Source organism: Carya illinoinensis, chromosome 3 (genome assembly GCF_018687715.1).
Source record: "Carya illinoinensis cultivar Pawnee chromosome 3, C.illinoinensisPawnee_v1, whole genome shotgun sequence".
NCBI lineage: Eukaryota > Viridiplantae > Streptophyta > Magnoliopsida > Fagales > Juglandaceae > Carya > Carya illinoinensis.
The window spans coordinates 31,669,936-31,690,630 of NC_056754.1; the positions used below are offsets into that span (position 1 = coordinate 31,669,936).

The window sequence follows — 20,695 nt, forward strand, 5'->3', positions numbered from 1 at the left end:
ACAATATATATAATTTTTTATTAAAAAAATTTTTATTCGGTCTGATCAAATATGATTCGAGGTGAAAAATTTTTGAATTACAGATTGATCTGAATGAATTCGGTCTACTATTTTTAGACCAGATTGGAAAGAATTAGACCAATTCAATCCAGCCCAAAAATAGCTAGTCTAGACCTGTCGATGCTCTCTCTAGACCCATTCATTTTATATCAACAATGTTCTTAAATATTTGTTTTGCTTTGTTTTTTATTTTATTTTAAATGAGGTAACACTCTGACACGTGGAAATCTAAGTTCCTTGTCAGTTTGTAAAAAGACGTAGCCTTGGCAACACAAAGCAAGCAAAAAAGACTCGTAGCAATTATAGGAAAGACCACGAGGAGTTTATTATATTATTTTCGTCTTGGTCTTGGTTGTTTATTTAGTTAAACTCCATCTCTCTCTCTCTCTCTCTCTCTCTCTCAAGCTTCTATGGTTTGAGGTGGATTCTGTTTCCATGTTCTTACTTCTCTCTTTCTCTCTTGTTTCGCGGCGAGGGAGGAGGAAGTAGAGGAGTAGAAGAAAGAAATTTCTCTCACTCTACGAAACTTCCTCTTTCTGTCTCTCTCTCAGCTTGACTTTTGATCGAAGACAAAGCTTTCTTTTTTAATCTTCCAGACAGTGTGCCCATCTTCAAGTATGTGCTCTCCTTGACCACTCTCTCTGTTGATTCTCTCCACAATTTACTTCTCTTCTCTCTCTCTCTCTCTCTCTCTCTCTCTCTCTCTCTCTCTCTCTCTCTCTCTTCCTCTTTCTCTCTGTGTATACGTCTTAATAATTGGAGGTAATTCTGATTTTACAGGTTTTCTTTTTCTCTCTTTTTTCAATCTAAGTTGTGGATGTTATTTATTCGTGAGTTTAATAACTTTTAACGGAGAATGATGAAGCCTTCTGGGTTCGGGCTTAGTGAGTAGATATTGGTGTGCTCAGATTGGACTACTTTGGTTTGGATTATTGCTTAATTTGAGTTTTGGTACTTGCTGACTACTGTAGTAGGTACAGCTTATAGCCTTGTCTTTTTTTTTGGGGGGGGGGGGGGGGGGGGGGGGGGGTTGACTTGACTTCATGGTTTTATGGTAACTGTTGCTGCAGTAATTGAATCATAAGTTTATGACGCGTTTGACGACGTAATGGTGTGATTGGCCCCCTATGAAAGTTATAGGTATCCATAACCAATTTCCAGGGTTTTAGGTGTTGAATTGGCGAACAATGCTCCGGATTTTTCTATTGACCTTGATGAGATAGAAAAGGAAAAATGATGCTTGATCCGAGTTCCAGTAGGCTGAGCTATTTGAAACTCTTGGTTCTTCATGATCATGTTCAATATCAGTAAGAAGATTGATGATACATAATTGGTAACTATAAAATATGTTTCGGTGACTAATTGATAGAGAGTTACTTGGCCACACGTGTGCTTTTTCACTACTCTTACCACAATGCAATTTCTCGAACCATTTTGAAGAATTTGTGCATGAATTTAACTTCAACAAAGTTGAACATTAATTGATTGCAAGTATCATATACATTTCTTTCCTCCATATCAATTACTGCATATTTACTAAAATCAATTGTTACATATTCATTTCTTCATATATCTGAGAGTAAGTTGATTGTTTTATAATAGCTTAACCTCCAGTTTTCTTTGATCACTTGGTGTCGTTAGAAATTATCTAGGTGGAGAAACCTCCAAAGTACTCCATGTTGGGTCATTCTGAAGGTGCCTCCTCTTTCTTCAGCTCATGAAAACTAGTATTATACACGTACACATGTTTTTAGTGTTTGACTGTGTGTGTGATTATACAAGTGTCATACCCATTGCTTCATTATCAAGTCTTTTTTAGGTCAATTCAACATTACAGCAGTTAATGTTCTTGAAGAAGCTGGGAAAACTGCTTGTGGAATTGCTCCTGGAATTAGTGCGTTTCATTCATCAAATGATGTGGGCTTGTTTTCTAGCTCCTTGATGGTTCTTCCTCGTGAAATATGTATGTCTAAGCTCATGTTTAGAGATATTGCAGATATCAACGGCTTCACATATTTGAGGACTTATTTTTGTCAATATGCAGTGAATTTTACGGATTTTGAACATGGTGGTCAATCTGTTGATGATTACTTGCCTAATTTAAATAAACTTCACCAAGTTAATGAGCCTATGAATCCACTTGAACATGTTGAAGCAAATGCAATAGAAAGGATGCTTCCTGATGATGAAGTCGAGCTTTTTGCTGGCATAATGGATGATTTTGACCTAAGTGGTCTGCCTATTCAGCTGGAGGATTTGGAAGATGACCTTTTCAGCAGTGGAGGGAGCATGGAATTAGATTTGGAGGCACAAGAAAGCCTTAGCATTGGTATCTCAAAATTAAGCATTTGTGATGGTATCACTTCAAATGGAATTGGTCACTATGCAGTTCCAAATAGTGTGGGAACAGTGGCTGGGGAACATCCCTATGGGGAGCACCCGTCAAGGACATTGTTTGTGAGGAATATCAATATCAATGTTGAGGACTCTGAATTAAGAGCTCTTTTTGAGGTAATTTATGTTATAGTTGGCATGTTTCATCTTAGTTGTGGCTGCCTATTTTCAACTATATTAAAATTTTCAGTTCCTATTTTCACCCTGCCTTGCTTATTTTAGGTGAGATATTGGCATACATTATGCTCTTATCTGAATTTTTTCAAACCCCAAACTTGTGGTCTTCTGGGTATTTTGACATACTGCATTAAGAATTGTATAGCTGTATAAGATTTTTTATTTAATTTCTCTAGATTACCAAGTTCCATATTATGTTCTACGGTTGGAATGTGTATCCAAGGTTTACTTTCCAGGAATTTCCAAAGTACCTACCTTTGATGAGGTTCCACGCCATACAAAAAAAAAATGTTCCACTTATAATGGTAAGGAAGCCTGATCGTGCTTACTACTGTCGGATAGAGAGAATATTTTCACTCCCCCATTTCTTTTTTCCTCTCTTATCTTTGTCTGGGTGTCTCTTTTCTACTAACCTCCTGTACTAGCGTGGATCTCCTTCTGGCATTTTTCTAATGCATCTTTGCTTACAGGAACGCCCTTTGCTGGTCTTTAAGTCTCAACGAAACTAAGATTTTCAACTAGCATGAGCTGTTGGTCACCTTTTCTAATAAAAATATGCATAACTCTACTTTTACGTACTTGTTTTGGAGAGTATTGAGCCTGTGCCCTGTGTACTTGACTATGCCTACTTTCTATCACCATCAAATTTACTGTTGAAAAAAAAAAACTAAAGTGAAGGTTGAATGATATTGCCGTGAAAAAAGTAGAAAATTTTGGGGAAAATCTTTGCAACTAAAGAGAAACTGGAAATAATTGGGAAATTTCATGAGTTTCTTGAGTGATGGTGGAGTGAGTTTGAAATTTTTTATGCTTTGAAATTTTGATTAGTTTTGTGATTTAGATTTTCAATTTTAGTTTCTTTTTTTTTTTTAATTATTATGATCCAATTGGTTGGAATAATTGATTCAGTTTTCAGATTGAGTTATATATTATGCTTAATGAGTTATGATAAAAAAAGACTAGTTAGTAAACATGGTTAGGTTAGTTTCGTAGTCAAGTGAATCTCCTGAATCTAAATCAATGGATCAATTGTGTTTAAGATGAAGTGCAATTCCAACGGTTATAAATGCGACCACATCTTGAGGTGAGCAAAATTTTTGGCAGTTATCTAATCTCTCACTTTTGGTCTACTAAGAGAGTGATGTCGCAAGAGGAGAGAAAATTAATTTTTAAATCTCTCAATTTTCCTATAGATAGAGGGACTCTCCTATTCAATTTCTCAGACCACTCAGTGGAGTTTCATTTTCCTTAGAAGAGTGAGTTAGGTGTTGCTTAGAGAGAGCTACTAGAGAGAGACCATTCAACTTTCCAGCAATTGATGATACCTGCTTGGATCTTCAAAGAACAATCCCTCATCTTCAAAGAGCGTACAGTTAGATCCATAGTAGTATTAATAGGCTGAGCACCCAATAAACCAGTTTCTTCCAATAAGTCAAGTACATACGTCCTCTGAGATAGACTAATACCTTTACACCTACCAACTTCAATCCCAAGAAAGTATCTGTGTTTTTCTAAATCTTCAGTGTGAAACCTATCCTTGAAAAACTTTTTCAACCTGCCAATCCCCCATCGGTCACTTCCAGTAATTACAATATTGTCCACCACTACCAACAAAATATAACTTGCATCAGTGTGTAGGATGTAGGCAGAATATTAAATTCTTAGTCTGACATCTAAGAAGATCAAAATCCAATACATCACAAGAAAGCTTCCCTAACCAGTCTTGGGGATTGCTTCAAGGCATATAGTGCCTTGTTTAACTTGCACACAGTACCCTGATACTGCCTTTGAGCAACAAATTCAGATGTTTACTCCATGTAAACTGCCTCAGGTATGTCATCAGGTAGAAGGGAATTATTAACATCCAATTGAATGGTGGCCAATCAAGATTAGCTGCAAGGAATATTTAATACTTCGGTGGAAGAGATTTTGGCAATGGGGTGGAGTGTAGAGTTAAGCTTTGAACATTGAACCTCTACCATGTATAATGTTAAATCACCACTTATTCGAGAAGCTTAACCTAATGGGAGAAGGTAAATTTAATTATTTAAATTATATCCTAACACTAGTAAACCAGAGTGGTTTGTTGTTAAGAATATATTGGAGTTTTATTTATAACATAGTTTACGATTTTTTAGACAATTTACCACTTTTCCCTTGGCTTCTGTCTGTAAAATTTTGACAATGTTTGTTTTGCATAGACTCATATAAACTATTGGCTTTTGGTTGGACTTATGATACAACATACAATATGATGTATTGGTCTTGCTTAAAAACTTCTTTGGACATACTCCTGCTATTACATAATGCGTGATAAAGAGAATGACTACTGTAAAAGGAAAAATAGGCGGAAATTTCTAAGGAAGCTAATCCTTTAACCTCAGTGAGCTTTATATAATTAATCACAAAATGGGTATCGCGATGTTAACTTAGTGGCGCCAACATCCCTGGGCTTTGGTCAAGATACACCCTCAATTAGACTTAGCTCTAGTAGTAGTTAATGATTCTGTTGGGCACTGCTGATATATTCATACATGTTTGTGAACAGTTATACTTTGTATTGTCTATAACCTATCGATAATGAAACTGATTTTCATGTATTTTTGTTGGCAGCAATATGGGGATATCAGGACTTTATACACTGCGTGCAAGCACAGAGGCTTTGTGATGATATCTTACTATGATATCCGAGATGCTCGTACTGCTATGCGTGCATTACAAAATAAGCCCCTGAGGCGAAGAAAACTTGACATTCATTTTTCAATTCCAAAGGTTGGAAACAGGATGCTTGTTTTAATGATTCGGTTGGGGACTTTTGATATGTGATTCTATCAATTTCTATAACATGCACCTTTATTTCTGCACTATAATCCAGGATAACCCATCAGAAAAGGATATCAACCAAGGAACTCTTGTGGTATTCAATTTGGATCCATCGGTGTCAAATGATGACCTTTGCCAAATATTTGGGGTGTATGGGGAGGTCAAAGAGGTGCTACGTTCTTGGACATATATCTTCTATACGTTTGATTCTTTAGTGTTCATCAAATCAGCTTTGTATATATACATGGCATGACATTTAGTTTTCCAAGTTATAATTTCCTTGGAATGAAATACAGATCAGGGAAACACCTCACAAGAGACATCATAAGTTCATAGAATTCTATGATGTTAGAGCTGCAGAGGCAGCTCTTAAAGCATTAAATAGGAGTGACATTGCTGGGAAACGCATAAAGCTTGAACCTAGCCGTCCTGGTGGAGCACGCCGAAGGTAATTTTTATGTTACCGTTTCGTATTGTTAGTGTTGGTGTTATTACAATTTGAGCTTATTCATTCTTGTTGGCATAAATTTTTGGTCCTTTTCTCTCTTAGAATAAGATTGGAATGTACAGCCCTATCGTCTCCGTTTCCCAATCATTCATCTACCACCCCAGCCAATTCCCAGCAGCTGCATGTAATTACATTTGTATGAATAAAAGTAATGGGAAGCATTTTGGATCTCATGACAGAAAAAAATGGATTTTTTCATCCCAATGCCTCCCAGAGCAAAAAGACCATTTGATAGTGAATTCAAACACAATGGGTTACAGTTTGGCATGTAGTTCTCCTCAAATGTTTTAAGACCTCAAGGTTAGACTGCTTGGCCCAAGAATTGGATCCTTTTATGTAACAACCAAAGAAACCCCAAGTCACATCTAGGTTTATACTCTAAAAAGTCTAGTCATGGTTCAATTTGAGTTACTTGGAAACAGTATAAGAGACAAGAACTTCCTCTTCCAAGTAATATGGGATACCATCCACCACATTCTTATATTCAATTTATTGTATATACAGCCTCCCCACTTAAATACCTGACATTCTCGATGGGCCATGCCATTATAGGTGGCACGCCTCAAGTTCCACATTTTTAGTTGGATTTGTTTCTAATACCATTTGTAATGACCTAAAACTGCCCAAATCACGTTAGGGCCTATACTCCAAAAGATTAGTTGTTACGATTGCAGCTCCTTGGACTCAATATCAAGGGCAAGAACTTCCTCCTGCAAGCAATGTGAGATTCCATTCACAACTTTCTAATGCTCGGTCTCGGGTATTACATTATTGAGGACAGCTACCCTCTGATGTTTTTTTCAACTGATAACTAATCAAATCCGTTGACCCCACGTGATTCAACTACAACAGCTATTGACTAGGATGTGCATCAAACAAGCTTGGTGGCTTGAACTATATATATGAATAAATATCATCAAGGGGTCACTGTAGTGGGTTTCAAACCCTGGTTCAGCAGCTCCTGGTATCATGGCTTGAGTGACCGGACCTTCCTAACATTTTTCCACCGTTTTGAGCTTGACTTATTTGAAATAACAACTAAAATATTTTTTTTTTGTGGGACATGAAACCAAGTTTGAAAGGCCTATAATACTGTAATACAACCAACATAGCTCGTGTACCTTGATGCTGATGTTACTGTAGATCATATATTTGTACTTTGCTCAACTCTAGGCATGGTAAACCAGCCTGTTCACAATATAGACAAGCACTTTTACAATGTAGTATGGAGGACAAAATACTTATGTGCTGCATTTGAACTTCCTTTTAGGGTGGGTCTGGAGAAGAGAACAAATTTCACCTATAATACACTAGTTGGGAATAGGAGGTGAAGACAAGCTTATATGGTGGACCTCTTGGAGATATCTAGGGATCTTCTCCAGTAGAATGTAAGATTTATCAGAGCAGCTCATGTAACACCCCATCCCCTAGGGTTTTAAAAGCTAGAGAAACTGAGTGCTACTAAACTTAAATGTTTTTCCTTAGCACCAGATATTAAAGATTCCATTATCAAAGTTATAAAACCAAAAGTACTTTATTGGAAGAAAACATCCCTAACAAGGTTCACAGTAGCACTTATTGAAAAAGAGTCTAAAATCATGTGTTACAATACTTAGTTGTGGAAATAAAGCAAATAGCAAAACCCAAAATTGTCAAGCCTTGGTCTTGCCTCCCTTGGCCATATCCTGTCCTGCAGCATCTTCATGAATGTCATCACCTGGGGCAGGCACACACACAAAAAAAAAAAGAAAAGAGAGTTGGAATATGTAATAAGAACTACATCAAACAATAAATATAATAACAATCTAGGTTTTTAGTCAAGCATTAACAGTCAGTCATCATCATCATAATACAATACATAACAATTGACCTCATACAGACATACATTCCTTTATTTTTATATCCTTAATGGCCATTACACACTGTTACCCCATGTGCTAGGTTTAGCAACCCTTGCAGTCTCGAATCTATTTGGGGCTAGTGGGTAAGAACCTAGCCTCCTCAGGAATGGACGCTAGTGACGCATTCCGGCATTACAACCAAACCCTTAACCTCATGGTACCGTCTCCACTATCATGGCCAGTTCATTTATTTCCTCAACAGTCAAACATGCAATCATTCCTTTCATTTATTTTATTTCCATTTAACCTTTCCTTACCTTCTCTTTCATTCATTTAAAATATATAGTTGTACTATATACATATCAGGCTATTGACAGTCATACATTTACATGTCACATGCATTACATTAATAATAAGGGTTCATGTAACAGGGGCTGCCAAGAACAATCTATACATATATAGTTTTGAACATGTGCATATCTATACCATAATGAAAATGACATTTCTCAGTTACATAAAATGATGTGAAAGGGTATGATCATAGTCACTTACCTCAACTCTTCCGCAAAGTAAGCTTAAATGCACATGTCTTGAAGCAGCAAAAGGAACCTATAATAATTCATACAGTCGAATAAACATTTTCTTATGCGTAAATAACACATGAATATAAAACATGCAACTATGCCTAAAGGCTTCCTTTGATGTCTAACATCCTCTTAACTCAACCCTAATTACTGGTACGAATCTAAACCTACTTTCCTTATGACTCGCATTCTTCTTTTATTCATTGCATAAAATCACTACATGACTTCCAAAGTATCACCAATCATTCTTGCTTAACCTAAAATCCTCCACATGAAATAATAGACTCCAAAACACAATCTCCCGTCAGTTCCAACATATTGCCTGAAATACTATAAGTGGGTGAAACCCTTAACCAAGCAATGCCTTAAAACACACTCAACTTGTTTAACCCGCAACTAACCCATGCAAGACTTTGAAACCTCAAAATTTCATTAAAAAATTTCTAAAATTAGCCAATTTGGAAGAGTACTTCCTTAGTATAGTTACTCCTGGCTGCTATAAAAAATACTTAAAAATCAAACTGTAGAAAAAGTAACTGAAGAAGATAGTATAATCACACTTCTACCCATTGTAGCCTAAAAAGTAATATACTTGTGCACTTCTTTGTTGTAATCATAGCTGCAGACTGTTGTATAATTTAGTTTGATCTGCAAAGCCGAAATGAGGACCCATGAATACAGGAAAATAGGAAGTAAAGTCGTTACACTTGAGTTATATCATGGGCAACTTGTATGAAAACTTCCTATGCTATTGTAATTCTTGGCTTCTGTTTCTTGAACGTATATTGTGAGCTATTAAGTCTCTCTGCAAATTTGTGTCCCTTGATAGTCGATACTTTTTCTGATGGGTCTTTTAATGTTTCTCTGCTCATTTTGGAATTATGTGAATTGGGCTCATAGATTGTTTTTCTAACCCTGTTTGCATTTTAATTGATGCCTTGTCACGAATTATTATTAATTGATTAAGCTGTGAAGAAATTAACCTGGTTGTACCTCCTGATCTGTAGCTTGATGCAGCAACTAAGTCAAGAGCTAGAGCTAGATGAAGCTCGAGGCTTCCAATATCATGTGGGTTCACCTGTCACCAACTCTTCTCCAGGTATTTCTATCTCTAAACACATTGTATTTATTAGATAACATATTCTAAAGCTTATTCTCATTAATTTCTTGTATTGATAGTCTTGTTGGAACATTTTTATTTATAAATTGAAATTACTTGGACTTTCATGACAGGTAACTGGCTGCAATTTGGCAGTGCAGGTGATCATAATCCTCTGCATGCTTTTAGCAAGTCCCCTGGTCGAGGAAATCTCAGCCCTTTAAGTAGCAACCAAATGCCTGGGTTAACTTCAATTCCTCCACGTCATCTGTCTAACTCTGCAAAATTTGCACCAATTGGTAAGGACACCGGAAGGGTGAACCTTATATTTCCTAACACTGGGCAAACGCAAGGAACAGCATATCAGCATTCCCGTTCCTTTTCTGAGCAGAAATTTATTGCTAGTCCAGGAACACTATCTCCATGTTCCGACATGAATCTGAATTCACCTGGCATTGGAACTTTATCTGGTCCTCAGTTTCTCTGGGGAAGTCCTGGCCCTTACTCTGAGCATATCAATTCTTCTGCATGGCAAACATCATCTGTGGGGCACCCATTTGCATCCAGTGGACACGATCAGGGTTTTCCATATACGGGTGAAAAAGATTCTTTTCTTGGCTTGCATAACCACCATCATGTTGGATCTGCTCCATCTGTTGTTCCTCTTCAAAGGCAGTTTGGCTTCTTCCCGGAGTCACCAGACACATCCTTCATGAATCCAGTTGCATTTTCGAACATGGATTCAAGTCGCAACAATGTTATGAACATTGGTGCTCATGTAGGTCTTTCAGGAAACGTAACTGAAAATGGTTCACCCAGTTTCAGAATCATGTCCCTGCCAAGGCATGCTCCCATGTTCCTTGGCAATGGTTCTTATCCAGGACCCAGAGCAACCGGCTATGAGGGACTAGGTGAATGTGGCCCAAGTCGGCGAGTTGAGAATAGTTGGAATCTGACAGATGGCCAGAAGCAGTACCAGCTTGATTTGGATAAAATTATCAGCGGGGAAGATTTCAGGACTACCTTGATGATTAAAAACATCCCTAACAAGTATGAAAAACCATAGGATTAAAATTTTCAAATAATTGAGTTTTTGTGTTTAAATACAGTGGTCAAAATTCCTTGATGGCTTCACCTGATTCTCCTACCAGGTACACTTCGAAGATGCTACTGGCGGCTATTGATGAAAATCACCAGGGTACTTATGATTTTATTTACTTGCCAATTGATTTTAAGGTAATACCACTACACTAATTTATGATGCATTCTTCTTAAAATCTCTCATGTCGAATTGCCACTGAAGTTTGAAGTTGACAATTGTCTGCTGCAGAATAAGTGCAATGTGGGTTATGCCTTCATCAATATGGTCTCTCCTTCCCACATTATCCCCTTCTATGAGGTTCAATTTTGATTATTTTCCGAGTCTCAAGTAGTAGCAATACAAAGTTAATTTTAGATTTTCTTTTATGTCAATGTGGCAAAAGTTTGTGTGCTGTGGGCATGTTAATATGGGTCTGGGTAAAAAATGAGTTGCATTGGCATGGCTTCCAGAGTTACTTGTCATAAAATAACGTGGTACAATCAGTATTTTGCTTGTATATTCATAAAAGGGTGATTCTGCCGTGCAACTGTTTTACAGTTGAAGAGGAAATTCTTTGCATTTATATATGACCAACTATTCACATAATTCACAAACTTAATTAGCTGGATCAAAATAACGAAATCCTTTTTATATGCTAGAACCTATTCCATGAAATTTTTGCAGGCATTTCATGGAAAGAAGTGGGAGAAGTTTAATAGTGAAAAAGTTTCTTCATTGGCATATGCACGAATCCAGGGCAAGCCTGCCCTTGTGACACACTTTCAGAATTCAAGCCTAACGAATGAAGATAGACAATGCTGGCCAATTATCTTCTCCTCAGAGGGACAAGAGACAAGTGATCAGGTAATAATTGTCTGAATTGTAGAACTTTTCTTTTCATGAGCATGACCGAAGTCCGGAAATTTTCTGCTGAATGACTTGGAATGTTAATTGCCAAAATGCAAGTTAAGCTTTGATTTCTTAAAAGATTGATTTGGTGGATGCTTTGTTACAAATGTGCTTGTCTGGCTTTGTATAAGAAAGCCTTAAGCCATGGGATTCAAATGGAGGGAACCAACTAGCTGATTGGTTTTGAAGATTTTGGCAGTCCTGTGGAAGGTGCTGGAATGGGAGCTTGCAGGTCAGGAGCTGTGTGCTCTTTTGGTACCTTTGGATCTTTCAGCAGACCACGGTCCCTGGTTATAACCTGTGGGTTTTTCTTCACTCTGGTGACCAGAGTAGCCTTCTGGCAACCTTGGTAGCCAATTGCCTCCTCGGAATTGGAGCTGTGCAGCCAGTGGACTTGTGAGAAGTTTGGGTTTGGGCCAGGGGTCCTCTTATTTCTGCTGGGAGTTCTATACTATCATTTCTGTGATTTGGACTAATATAGGGAAGAGCGCTATGGTCAGGGTGATGATACAGCTGGTGAGGTAGAGAGAGAGAAAAGGGGGGGGGAGGGATCAGGTGTTGGCCACGTGCACCACTAATTCCTAATATTTTTGGGGGCTTGTCTGATAAAAGACTATAGAGCCAATTTATTAAGCGTCACATCATATAAAAAAGGGTGCATAGTTCTCATTCTGTTATGTGACACCGCAGGTCAAGAAACTTAAATAACTAAACATGAGACTAACAGACATGCAATAATTTCGAGGGATTAAATTTAAATTTTGATATTTTTAGAGACTGAATATACACTTTAGCAATGAAAAAGTAATTAGAGCTTCATGCATATTTGTTTTGTTTTTTCTCTGTAATTGTTACATTGACGTCTACTGAGTATTCTTTTATGGTTTTTACTGCATCTTATGTTTGAGCTTTGATGAGGTTGTATTTGGTTGAGGCATTGTTTTTTTAATTTTTTTTTTATTAAGTTAAGCATCTCGCTCCATGCATAATCAGGCACTCAAGAGTACTTTTAACCATGTGTTATTCTGAGGAACTATTCGATGCAAGATAAGCTAGACCCCAAAATTTAGATGGCACTAGGGATTTCTTTTGCTTTGCTTGATTTCTTTTTCTACGTCTATCATTAGGTATATGTCTAGGGTTTTAGGTTCTTACTCCATGTAAAGGCTAGTGTTTTACGGTTATTTTGTCATAACCTTGTTATTAAGTTTGTTTTAGAGTTGTTTTGATGAAAGGAGAGTTGTCATAACCTTCTTTGGGTTTGTGATGTGTTCTTTGCCTCCTAGAACTACCACTCCTTTTGCAATAGGACCTCTAAACTATCAACGTTGCCTCTTAGCCCCCCAATTTAAATCCTACATCCACCCTTCACTTAGGTCTTGCCACTTCATCTATGTTTCCTCTATTTCAATGGTCGGATTTTGCAAGGGTCAAATTTCTGAATATATTTCAAAATGTGAGACCAGGCAATGGCTTTTGTTTGTGTTTTGAATGTCATATTGCAAAAGCAATGGTATTTTTTCTGGAGGGGAGGAGGGATGGGAAGAGTAAAGCGTAGTCTTCCCTTTCCTTTCTATTGTTTTCACTGCTTCGGTTTCTTTTTTTCTTTTTTACCACAGTTGCTCTCATACTGTCATGTTTAACATTAAAAATGAATGGAAAAAGGGATGCAAAAATGAAACATACATGCTTAGGATAATTTATGGAGAGGAGGAGAGGCAAATGTGTGCTAGAAAATTTAAATATACAGGATTTTTCTTTGTTTTGGGTTGGGGAGCGCAGCTCAAGAGGGTGTCTGAGCTGATGGTTGAAGTAGCTAGTACAAGGGTCAAGTCTGACTTCCATTGTCCCATTGACTTTTTTGATTCGAATTGATCTGAATAAAAAAAATTATGAAGTTGCTAATAATCCCGTTTTAGAATTCCTAGACACAGGAAATTCTGTTCAAGATTTATCAGAAGGCAGCGTTCCTTCAACTTGTCTTCTTGTAACCATAAATTATTTTCTAACGGTTCTGTCTCTTTATCCTCCAGGAACCTTTCCTTTCTAGAAACTTGAACATTTGTATTCGTCAACCAGATGGATCTTACTCAGGGGATTCTTTGGAGAGCCCAAAGGGAAATGTGGAAAAGAAGCCAGAGAAAGACTAACAGTGTATGGAAATCTTATTCTCAGACTTCAGAAATGGAGTTGGGAGCTTCTAAGTGTTACATAGTCGTTATTGGTATGTAAAGGTGAAAGAGGACAAAGTAACATGTATATAACTGCCCATACGATTGCATTGTCCCCTCTGGGTGATGGATGCTTGAGAAATATCTCATGAAGAAGTATAGAAGGAAAAGAGACAGCATTGTGTGTATATAAAGCTACGGATTGCTAATTGACAACGGGGGAAGAATAAAGTGATCAAGTATTGCTGAATTGTGAAGTCTATCTGCAGCAATATGCATCACTCGTCGATTTGTGCAGGCTCCCCTTCCGGGTTTTCCTTTCCGTCTTCCCTCTGGTTTTGTTTTTTTTTCCTGCCATTGGAAAATATGATTTATATATTCATGGGTAGATGTCTATAGAATATGGGGCTATTAAAAACTGTACAGATAGGAGACGAACACAATATCCTGTTGATGCGTTGTTCAGTGTTGGCGAAATGTGCCGTATGAAAATGTGTATCCGATAAAAATATATGGTTGGTGCATGTGTTGTTATTCTCTCACTCACTCTCTCAAACCTTGTTGGATTGATCTTTGTTATGTTATCTGAAGTGGGTGATCATGGTCAAGATTTTCCAGGTTTCTTACGTTGTTTAGGCCAGAAAGTAAATGTCATGCTTGACCAATACAAAAAGATTCGTGGAATTTACGTGGTAGGATCGCATCGAGCAACATCGTCAAAGATGCCCAATATTGTGTGCAATAAAATTGGCACTTCGAGTTCGATACATTAGTGGTGGACCCTACTAGGAGGTGACGATGTTGTTGTGTCAATGGTTTTGACAGGTGAGGCGATATTTTAGTTAGAGATGACGTTCTGAAAATTTGCTGGAATGACATCAAGGACTCTCATGTCCTTGATGACAGTTTAGCTACAAACGGACAGAGTTTTATTTATATTTTAACAATTTTTTTCTTATTTATAATAAGCATTATATATATTGTCTGTAAAATATTCATAGCTACAACACAGAATTCTCATGAACATAATTACAACTATATACGATTATTTTGTATTTATATATTATAACAGTCCAAAGCTTAAAAAGAAAGGTTTTGAAACTCATTCTACTGTTCCTGGGACGTTATTAACATACAATATAATAAGCTTATTTTAACGTAGCTTCCCAGATTCATTCATCTGTGTGCCCAACACTAAGATCCACTCATTATTTTCAATGTTATTTGCAATGTCTTCAAGATAAGGCAAATGTTTCTATAATGATGAAAACATGTAAAAAGATAATGTATCAAAGTTTTTAAATGTATTTAAATGTATAGATTTTACCTCGCCTGTATGTTCTATAAGATCAATTGTTGTACATCCCAAAATTTGCTCTGCTAAAGATAAAAAAAATAACCACTGGTGTCGTCGATGTGCTGTTATTATATACATTTAAGTAAACTCGACACCTGACAGAATGAATAAATTATTATTTGTTGATGTCAGCAATTAAAATGTTCTAATTATCATGTAAAAATTTTTAATTTCAAAATAGGAGGAAAATGTTTATCTTGGCTGTGCAATCGTCATATTCTTGAAACTATATAACATAGGAAGTTTTCACCACGCTCGTAGCCAATTGCTTTGCTGCAATTCTTGCATGACATGTAGTGGAATGATTGGTGAAAATCAATCATTCTGAATTTGCATTTAACCAAAAATGTGGATCATTGCATTAAGACAGAATAATTACGTGCATTAACCAACATCCAAATGATACCATATAAAGGGATTCGAAATTCATCCTTAGTACATAAATTAAACCCAACAAACAATCAACATTTTAAATTTAAGCTATGTACAGTTCTAAATCCACAGCACACAATTCACAAATTTTCATCCTCTATCTCCATTTCATCCCAACCAACCTCCAATCTCCATGTCTCAAAAAAATAAAATAAAATCATTCGAAAGAGTAAAAAAATGAATTTTATTCTTTAAAATAAGATATTTTGGCTTTAAAAAAAAAAAGAAAAATATACTGCCATTGTTGGAGTAGATATCAATTTTTCTATAATTTCAGATATTTTTATGATTAGATTGATAGAATTGCTTGAAGATGATCCAAAACTATTTCCAATTATCTCTTCCAGCAATCCACCGTTTTGTGCTGCCCTGAGAATTTGAATTAGTAAATAAAGTTAAACATCAATACAGACAAAGATAGATTTACAGTGAAAAAAACAACATAAAATTTATAGTGCATTTAAATAAGAAATGGAAAAAAAAAATTAAATAAGTTATTTACCATGTATGTAATGCAACGAAAGATGGAAGAATAGGCTCAACGGTAAAAACACTCGTTGGTCTTGATGACAACAACGGGCCTATATTATAAACATGAATGAATAAATATACAAGTATAATATATATAATTAATAAGAATGTTGATATTAATAGGAAGTACCATTATAAGAAGAAACTTTGATCAGTGTTCCAAGAACAATGGGCTTTGCCAGAATAAGGTTAGAAATTTCGTGGCATTCATCATTAACAAATCGATTCCACATTGTCAAATGCATGAGTTTTAGATTATTAAAATTATAAATGGTGTTAAATTCATCATGATAAAACTATTATAATATATTAGCTTATAAATTTTACCAGTGTGAGACAATATACGTTCATACCTTGGATCAATCAAGTATATCTCTTAGACTAACGCTTTTCCATGGTTCGTATTCACTTCATTTGGCGGGTTCATATGAATTGCAAGTGCCAAAATATCTGATTTAGGAAAAAAAAATTTGTTACTTTGCAATGAGAGGGAACTATATAAAAATATCGACATTTATATAGTAATTGCCTATTTCAGCATCTGTGTCTTTGTATACGTCAAGCTCATTCCAAAGAACGAGGTTATATTCTGGTGGTTTAAGTGCTGGCTCGTCATCTTCGATCTTTTCAACAATGGTTTTGAAGTTTATTATCCATTGAAACTTATATGCTTCACTTTGATGTCTCAAATTTATTGGCCTTAACAAAGCATTTTTGGTATAATAAGATTGGTAGACATACAGTGTATAATCATGTAGATTGATGTCTCTTCTTAAGATCACTGCCTGTATGATACCCCGTTTTTACGTGTATTTTCACTGAAGGAGTATTTTAATTTAATTAAAATATTAGTTCTTTTATTTTAATTTATTGTATTTTAATTGGATTTATTTAGTTGTAATATTTGTTTTGTGGAGCTTTCTTTATATTAATTATCGTTTTGAATTTAAATTGCTGTGTTATTTAATTTAGTTTGTTTTTGGATTTAAAATTTAGTTCTTAGTTTTTACTAGTTATTTATTATACTTTAGTTTGATGTGGTGTTTAAATTAATTTAGTCGTTTTATAGTTTTTAAAATTGTTTTCATTGGATCAGTTTCTGGACTCCAGAGGTAAGGATTAGACCTCATTTCTTTTCCCCATCTTTTCTTTTTCTCTTTTCTTTTTTTCTCTTTTTCTTTTTTTCTTTTCTTTCCTTCTTTTCTTTCTTTTCTTTTTTCTTTCTTCCTTCCCGATTTTCTCCTCCCGTGCGTGACGTGCTCTCTCTCTCTCTCTCTCTCTCTCTCTCTCTCTCTCTCTCTCTCTCTCTCTCTCTCTCTCTCTCTCTCTCACTGTTACCGTTCTGCTTCTCAGCCCAGCACCGCCGCTCGCCGACGACATGGCCTACACCACCCACCCAGTTCTCTTCCCCTCCGACCGGTGAACCTCTCCACCAAGTTTCACTTCCATCCGAGCCGCCGTTTGTCGCCAAGAGCCCCTCCAAGCCGCACAGTTTTTGTGCATTTCCGCCACCGTCGTTCCACCTCCGGCCACCATCTCTTCACCACTTCGTCACCTACCTCTTGCTGTCCTAAACCACCCATTTTCGGCTCCGATCCGTTTCCGGAGCAGCTCCCACAAGCTCAACTCCGTTTTGCCATTTTTTCGCTTCCACCACCATTTTCGCCGCCGCCCACGGCCAACTTTCACTTCCTTTAGCTTCATAAACATTTCTAGGCCATTCCCTATCAATTCCAAGTCTTGGTTTGTCCCCGTTCGAAAGTGGATATTTTACAACCCACGGCCACAGTGTATTTTACACTATTATGTTGCTTTTTCGCGCCGTTTGCAACTCCTTGATCCTTCAAAAATTATCATATAGCGCTGTAAGTATTTTTCAAACTATATTTTAGATTTAAATATATTATTGCTTTTACAATAAATTCATCGACTGGTTGGTTAATTCCGGACTGAGTCCGAGGAGTCGGGGGTCGGATGGATTTGATGATGGAGTTACTTATGTTTGGTTGATGTTGAGATTTATTGGATATTTTGTGTCTTAATATTTGCATTGCATAGTGCATACATGTTCATGTTCAAAAAGGAAAATTGGGTTTTCGTGTAATTGCACGTATGTACACGTGTTGGAACTTGAAAACTGGGCTTTCAAGTGAGAAATGATTTTTGGTATATATGAACGATTGGATTGACTGGTTTGAGTCAGAGGCACGTGTAGGGATGGTGGTGAGCAAGGATGATGGTAGAGTCCTGCCTGTGATTCCAGCCTATGGTGCACGCGGCGTAGGGATGGTGGTAAGCAGGGACGGTGGTAGAATCCCGCTTGTGATTCCCACCTACGATGCACGCGTAGGGATGGTGGTAGAGTCCCGCCTATAGTGCTCTGATGGTTTGGTTTTTGGACTATTATCTGGGATAATGACGAGACTATGTTTAAAGGAAATGTTTTGTGCCAAAATGGGATTTTTGACGTCTATGGAAAATGTGAATTTTGGGACATAGGCATATGGTATCATGTTCATGCATATTGTTGTAGCATGGATATATTTTTTATCTTGTGGCTTTTGGATTATTACTTGTGATGACCCGCTTTCGCTTGTATTTTCACTGAAGGGTTGTTTTTATTTTAATTAATATATTAGTTTAATTATTTTAATTTATTGCGTTTTAAAATTGGTTTTTATTTTATTTGATGTTGTGTTTTATTTATTTTAGTCGTTTTACGGTTTTTAATCTCGTTTCGGCGGATTTGTTTTGTTTTCCCGGAGTGAGGATTGGACCTCATCTCTTTCCTATATCTCTTTTTCCCCTTTTTCCTTTTTCTCTTTTCTTTTTCTTCTTTCTTTTTCTTTTTCTTTTTCTTTTTTTTCTTTCTTTTCTTTTCCTTCTTCTTCCTTCCTCCCTCGTCGACCCCGTCTCTCTCTCTCTCTCTCCTCTCCCACGCCATTGCAGCCCAACCCCTCGACCCGCCGCCGTGCGGCACACCGCCCTCACCGGTCGAAGCCCCTCCCTCCGGCGCACCTCCCCACCAAACCTCAGCCCCATCCGGCCAGCCGTTTGGCCGAAAAACGCCATCAAAGCCCCCACGGTTTTTGCTCCGATTCGCCGCCGTCGCTCCACCTCCGGCCACCATTTCTTCACCACTTCATCACCGGTCCCTTGCCGTCCTAACCCACCCATTTTCGGCCTCCAATAGTCACCAGAACAGCTTCCACGAGCTAGCTTTCCATTTTGGAAAATCTGGCCATCAACCTCCATTTCCGCCGCCACCCACGGCCAACCACCACTTCCAATAGCTTCATAATCATCCTTAGACCATTCCCTATCAATCCCAAGCCCTGGTTTGTCCCCGTTCAAAAGTGGGTATTTTACAACCCACGGCCACAGTGAATTTTCACTGTTACGTTGCTTTTTCTCCGCCGTTTGCAACGCCGCAAGCTTTCTAAAAATACCATATAGCACTATAAGTATTTTTCAAACCCTATTTTCAGATTTAAAAATATACTGCTCATTCAATAATTTTATCTACTGGTTGGTTGATTCCGGAATGAGTCCGAGGAGTTCGGGGGTTGGATGGATGGAGGACGGAGTTGCTTGTTTTATTGATATATGTTGGTTGATTATTTTTGTGCATTGATATTGCATGTACATGGTGCATGCACGTGTGTTTTCATTTAATTGAGAAAAGCCTATTTATTGGCATAAGTGGACCTACGGGTGCGTGTGTATCAAGACCCTAAGCCGGGATGGGGTATTATCTCGGTGGAGCTCCTCTGGTCACTCGGGAGCAGAATAAACTGAGTGATGTCCCCTGGGTTGTCGCTGGGCGAGGACGGGAGCGGGGGCTAGGGAGGCTTGGCTACGAACGCGCTGGGCGCGGAACCGGGCATCGCTCTACACACCGACTTCGTGGCCCTTCGCTGGCGAGGGCTAGAGGATGCTTGGCTACGAACATGCAGGGCGTGGAACTAGGCATCGCTAGTTAGGTGTCACATGCGTGGTGGTACTCTGCGGTGTGGCACTGGAGCTAGGGTGTGCGGATGACCCCTAGGGGAGGTCATGGTGCATAGGGATTAATTGGATAATGGTTTGAGTTGAAGAAAGGCCAAATGTGACTTTTGGCGTGATATTTGGAAAGGATGTGTTTTTGGGCCAAATGGGATTTTTGGCGTGTGTGGAAAAATAGGTTTTATGGGTTTTGCGCATTGGCATCACTTCATGCATATTGTTTGAGTTCTATATGCTTTTATCTGGTGGTGTTTAGATTTTAGTTACCTGTGGTACCATTTTTGGTTCCGTAGATTTTGGTGCAGGATTCGAGGAGGAGGAGGAGGCTGAGCCCGAGAATGCGGCTCCGCCAGAGTTTTGAGTCGAAGTTATGCTTTATAGTTTGGTTGAAAACTATATTCGTGTTTTGTAATATTTTATTTATGTATAAACAGCTTGTCTTACGTTAAGAAAAATTCTGGTACTTAGTTATATGACTTTCGTTACTCGCTGCGTGTTTCTTCGTGCACATATGTTGCTTTTGCACACACTTGGCGCTCGTCGATAGGGTGGTGACCCGGGTTGTCATCATCCGGATGTCTTGATTTCCCCGTGTCCGTGCGTGGGGATTTGGGGGCGTCACAGGTGGTATCAGAGCGGTTTGGCTCTGGGTAAAACCACATGTCCCGTAGGTAGTACCATAATGTTTTTTTTTTTTTTTTTAAAGTTGTGTTTTAAAATTTA

The 20,695-nt window shown here is 37.7% G+C and overlaps 1 protein-coding gene across 8 annotated transcripts; it reads left to right on the forward strand.

Moving 5' to 3' along the window:
- The first annotated feature begins 401 nt into the window (after window positions 1-401).
- On the forward strand, window positions 402-14,189 carry LOC122304112 (protein MEI2-like 2). Of its 8 annotated transcripts, none has more exons than XM_043116169.1 (14): window positions 402-675; window positions 1,702-1,755; window positions 1,880-2,023; window positions 2,105-2,571; window positions 2,808-2,936; window positions 5,245-5,403; window positions 5,507-5,623; window positions 5,751-5,902; window positions 9,395-9,486; window positions 9,621-10,536; window positions 10,638-10,722; window positions 10,817-10,852; window positions 11,252-11,431; window positions 13,510-14,189. In XM_043116169.1, exons 2-14 carry the CDS (start codon window positions 1,737-1,739, stop codon window positions 13,624-13,626), a joined length of 2,613 nt encoding a protein of 870 aa, XP_042972103.1. In that variant the 5' UTR covers window positions 402-675; window positions 1,702-1,736; the 3' UTR covers window positions 13,627-14,189. The 8 variants fall into 8 exon arrangements, with proteins under 8 accessions (XP_042972103.1, XP_042972100.1, XP_042972102.1 ...); XM_043116166.1 differs by having other exon boundaries at window positions 403-675; window positions 10,817-10,885; XM_043116168.1 differs by having other exon boundaries at window positions 403-675; window positions 1,898-2,023; window positions 10,817-10,885.
- Window positions 14,190-20,695: the final 6,506 nt, after the last annotated feature.

Coding starts and splice junctions, on each gene's coding strand:
- LOC122304112 (XM_043116166.1), top strand. Junction 2,937..5,244: donor AAAATGTTCCACTTATAATG/GTAAGGAAGCCT, acceptor TTTTGTTGGCAG/CAATATGGGGATATCAGGAC. Junction 5,903..9,394: donor CCTGGTGGAGCACGCCGAAG/GTAATTTTTATG, acceptor CCTGATCTGTAG/CTTGATGCAGCAACTAAGTC.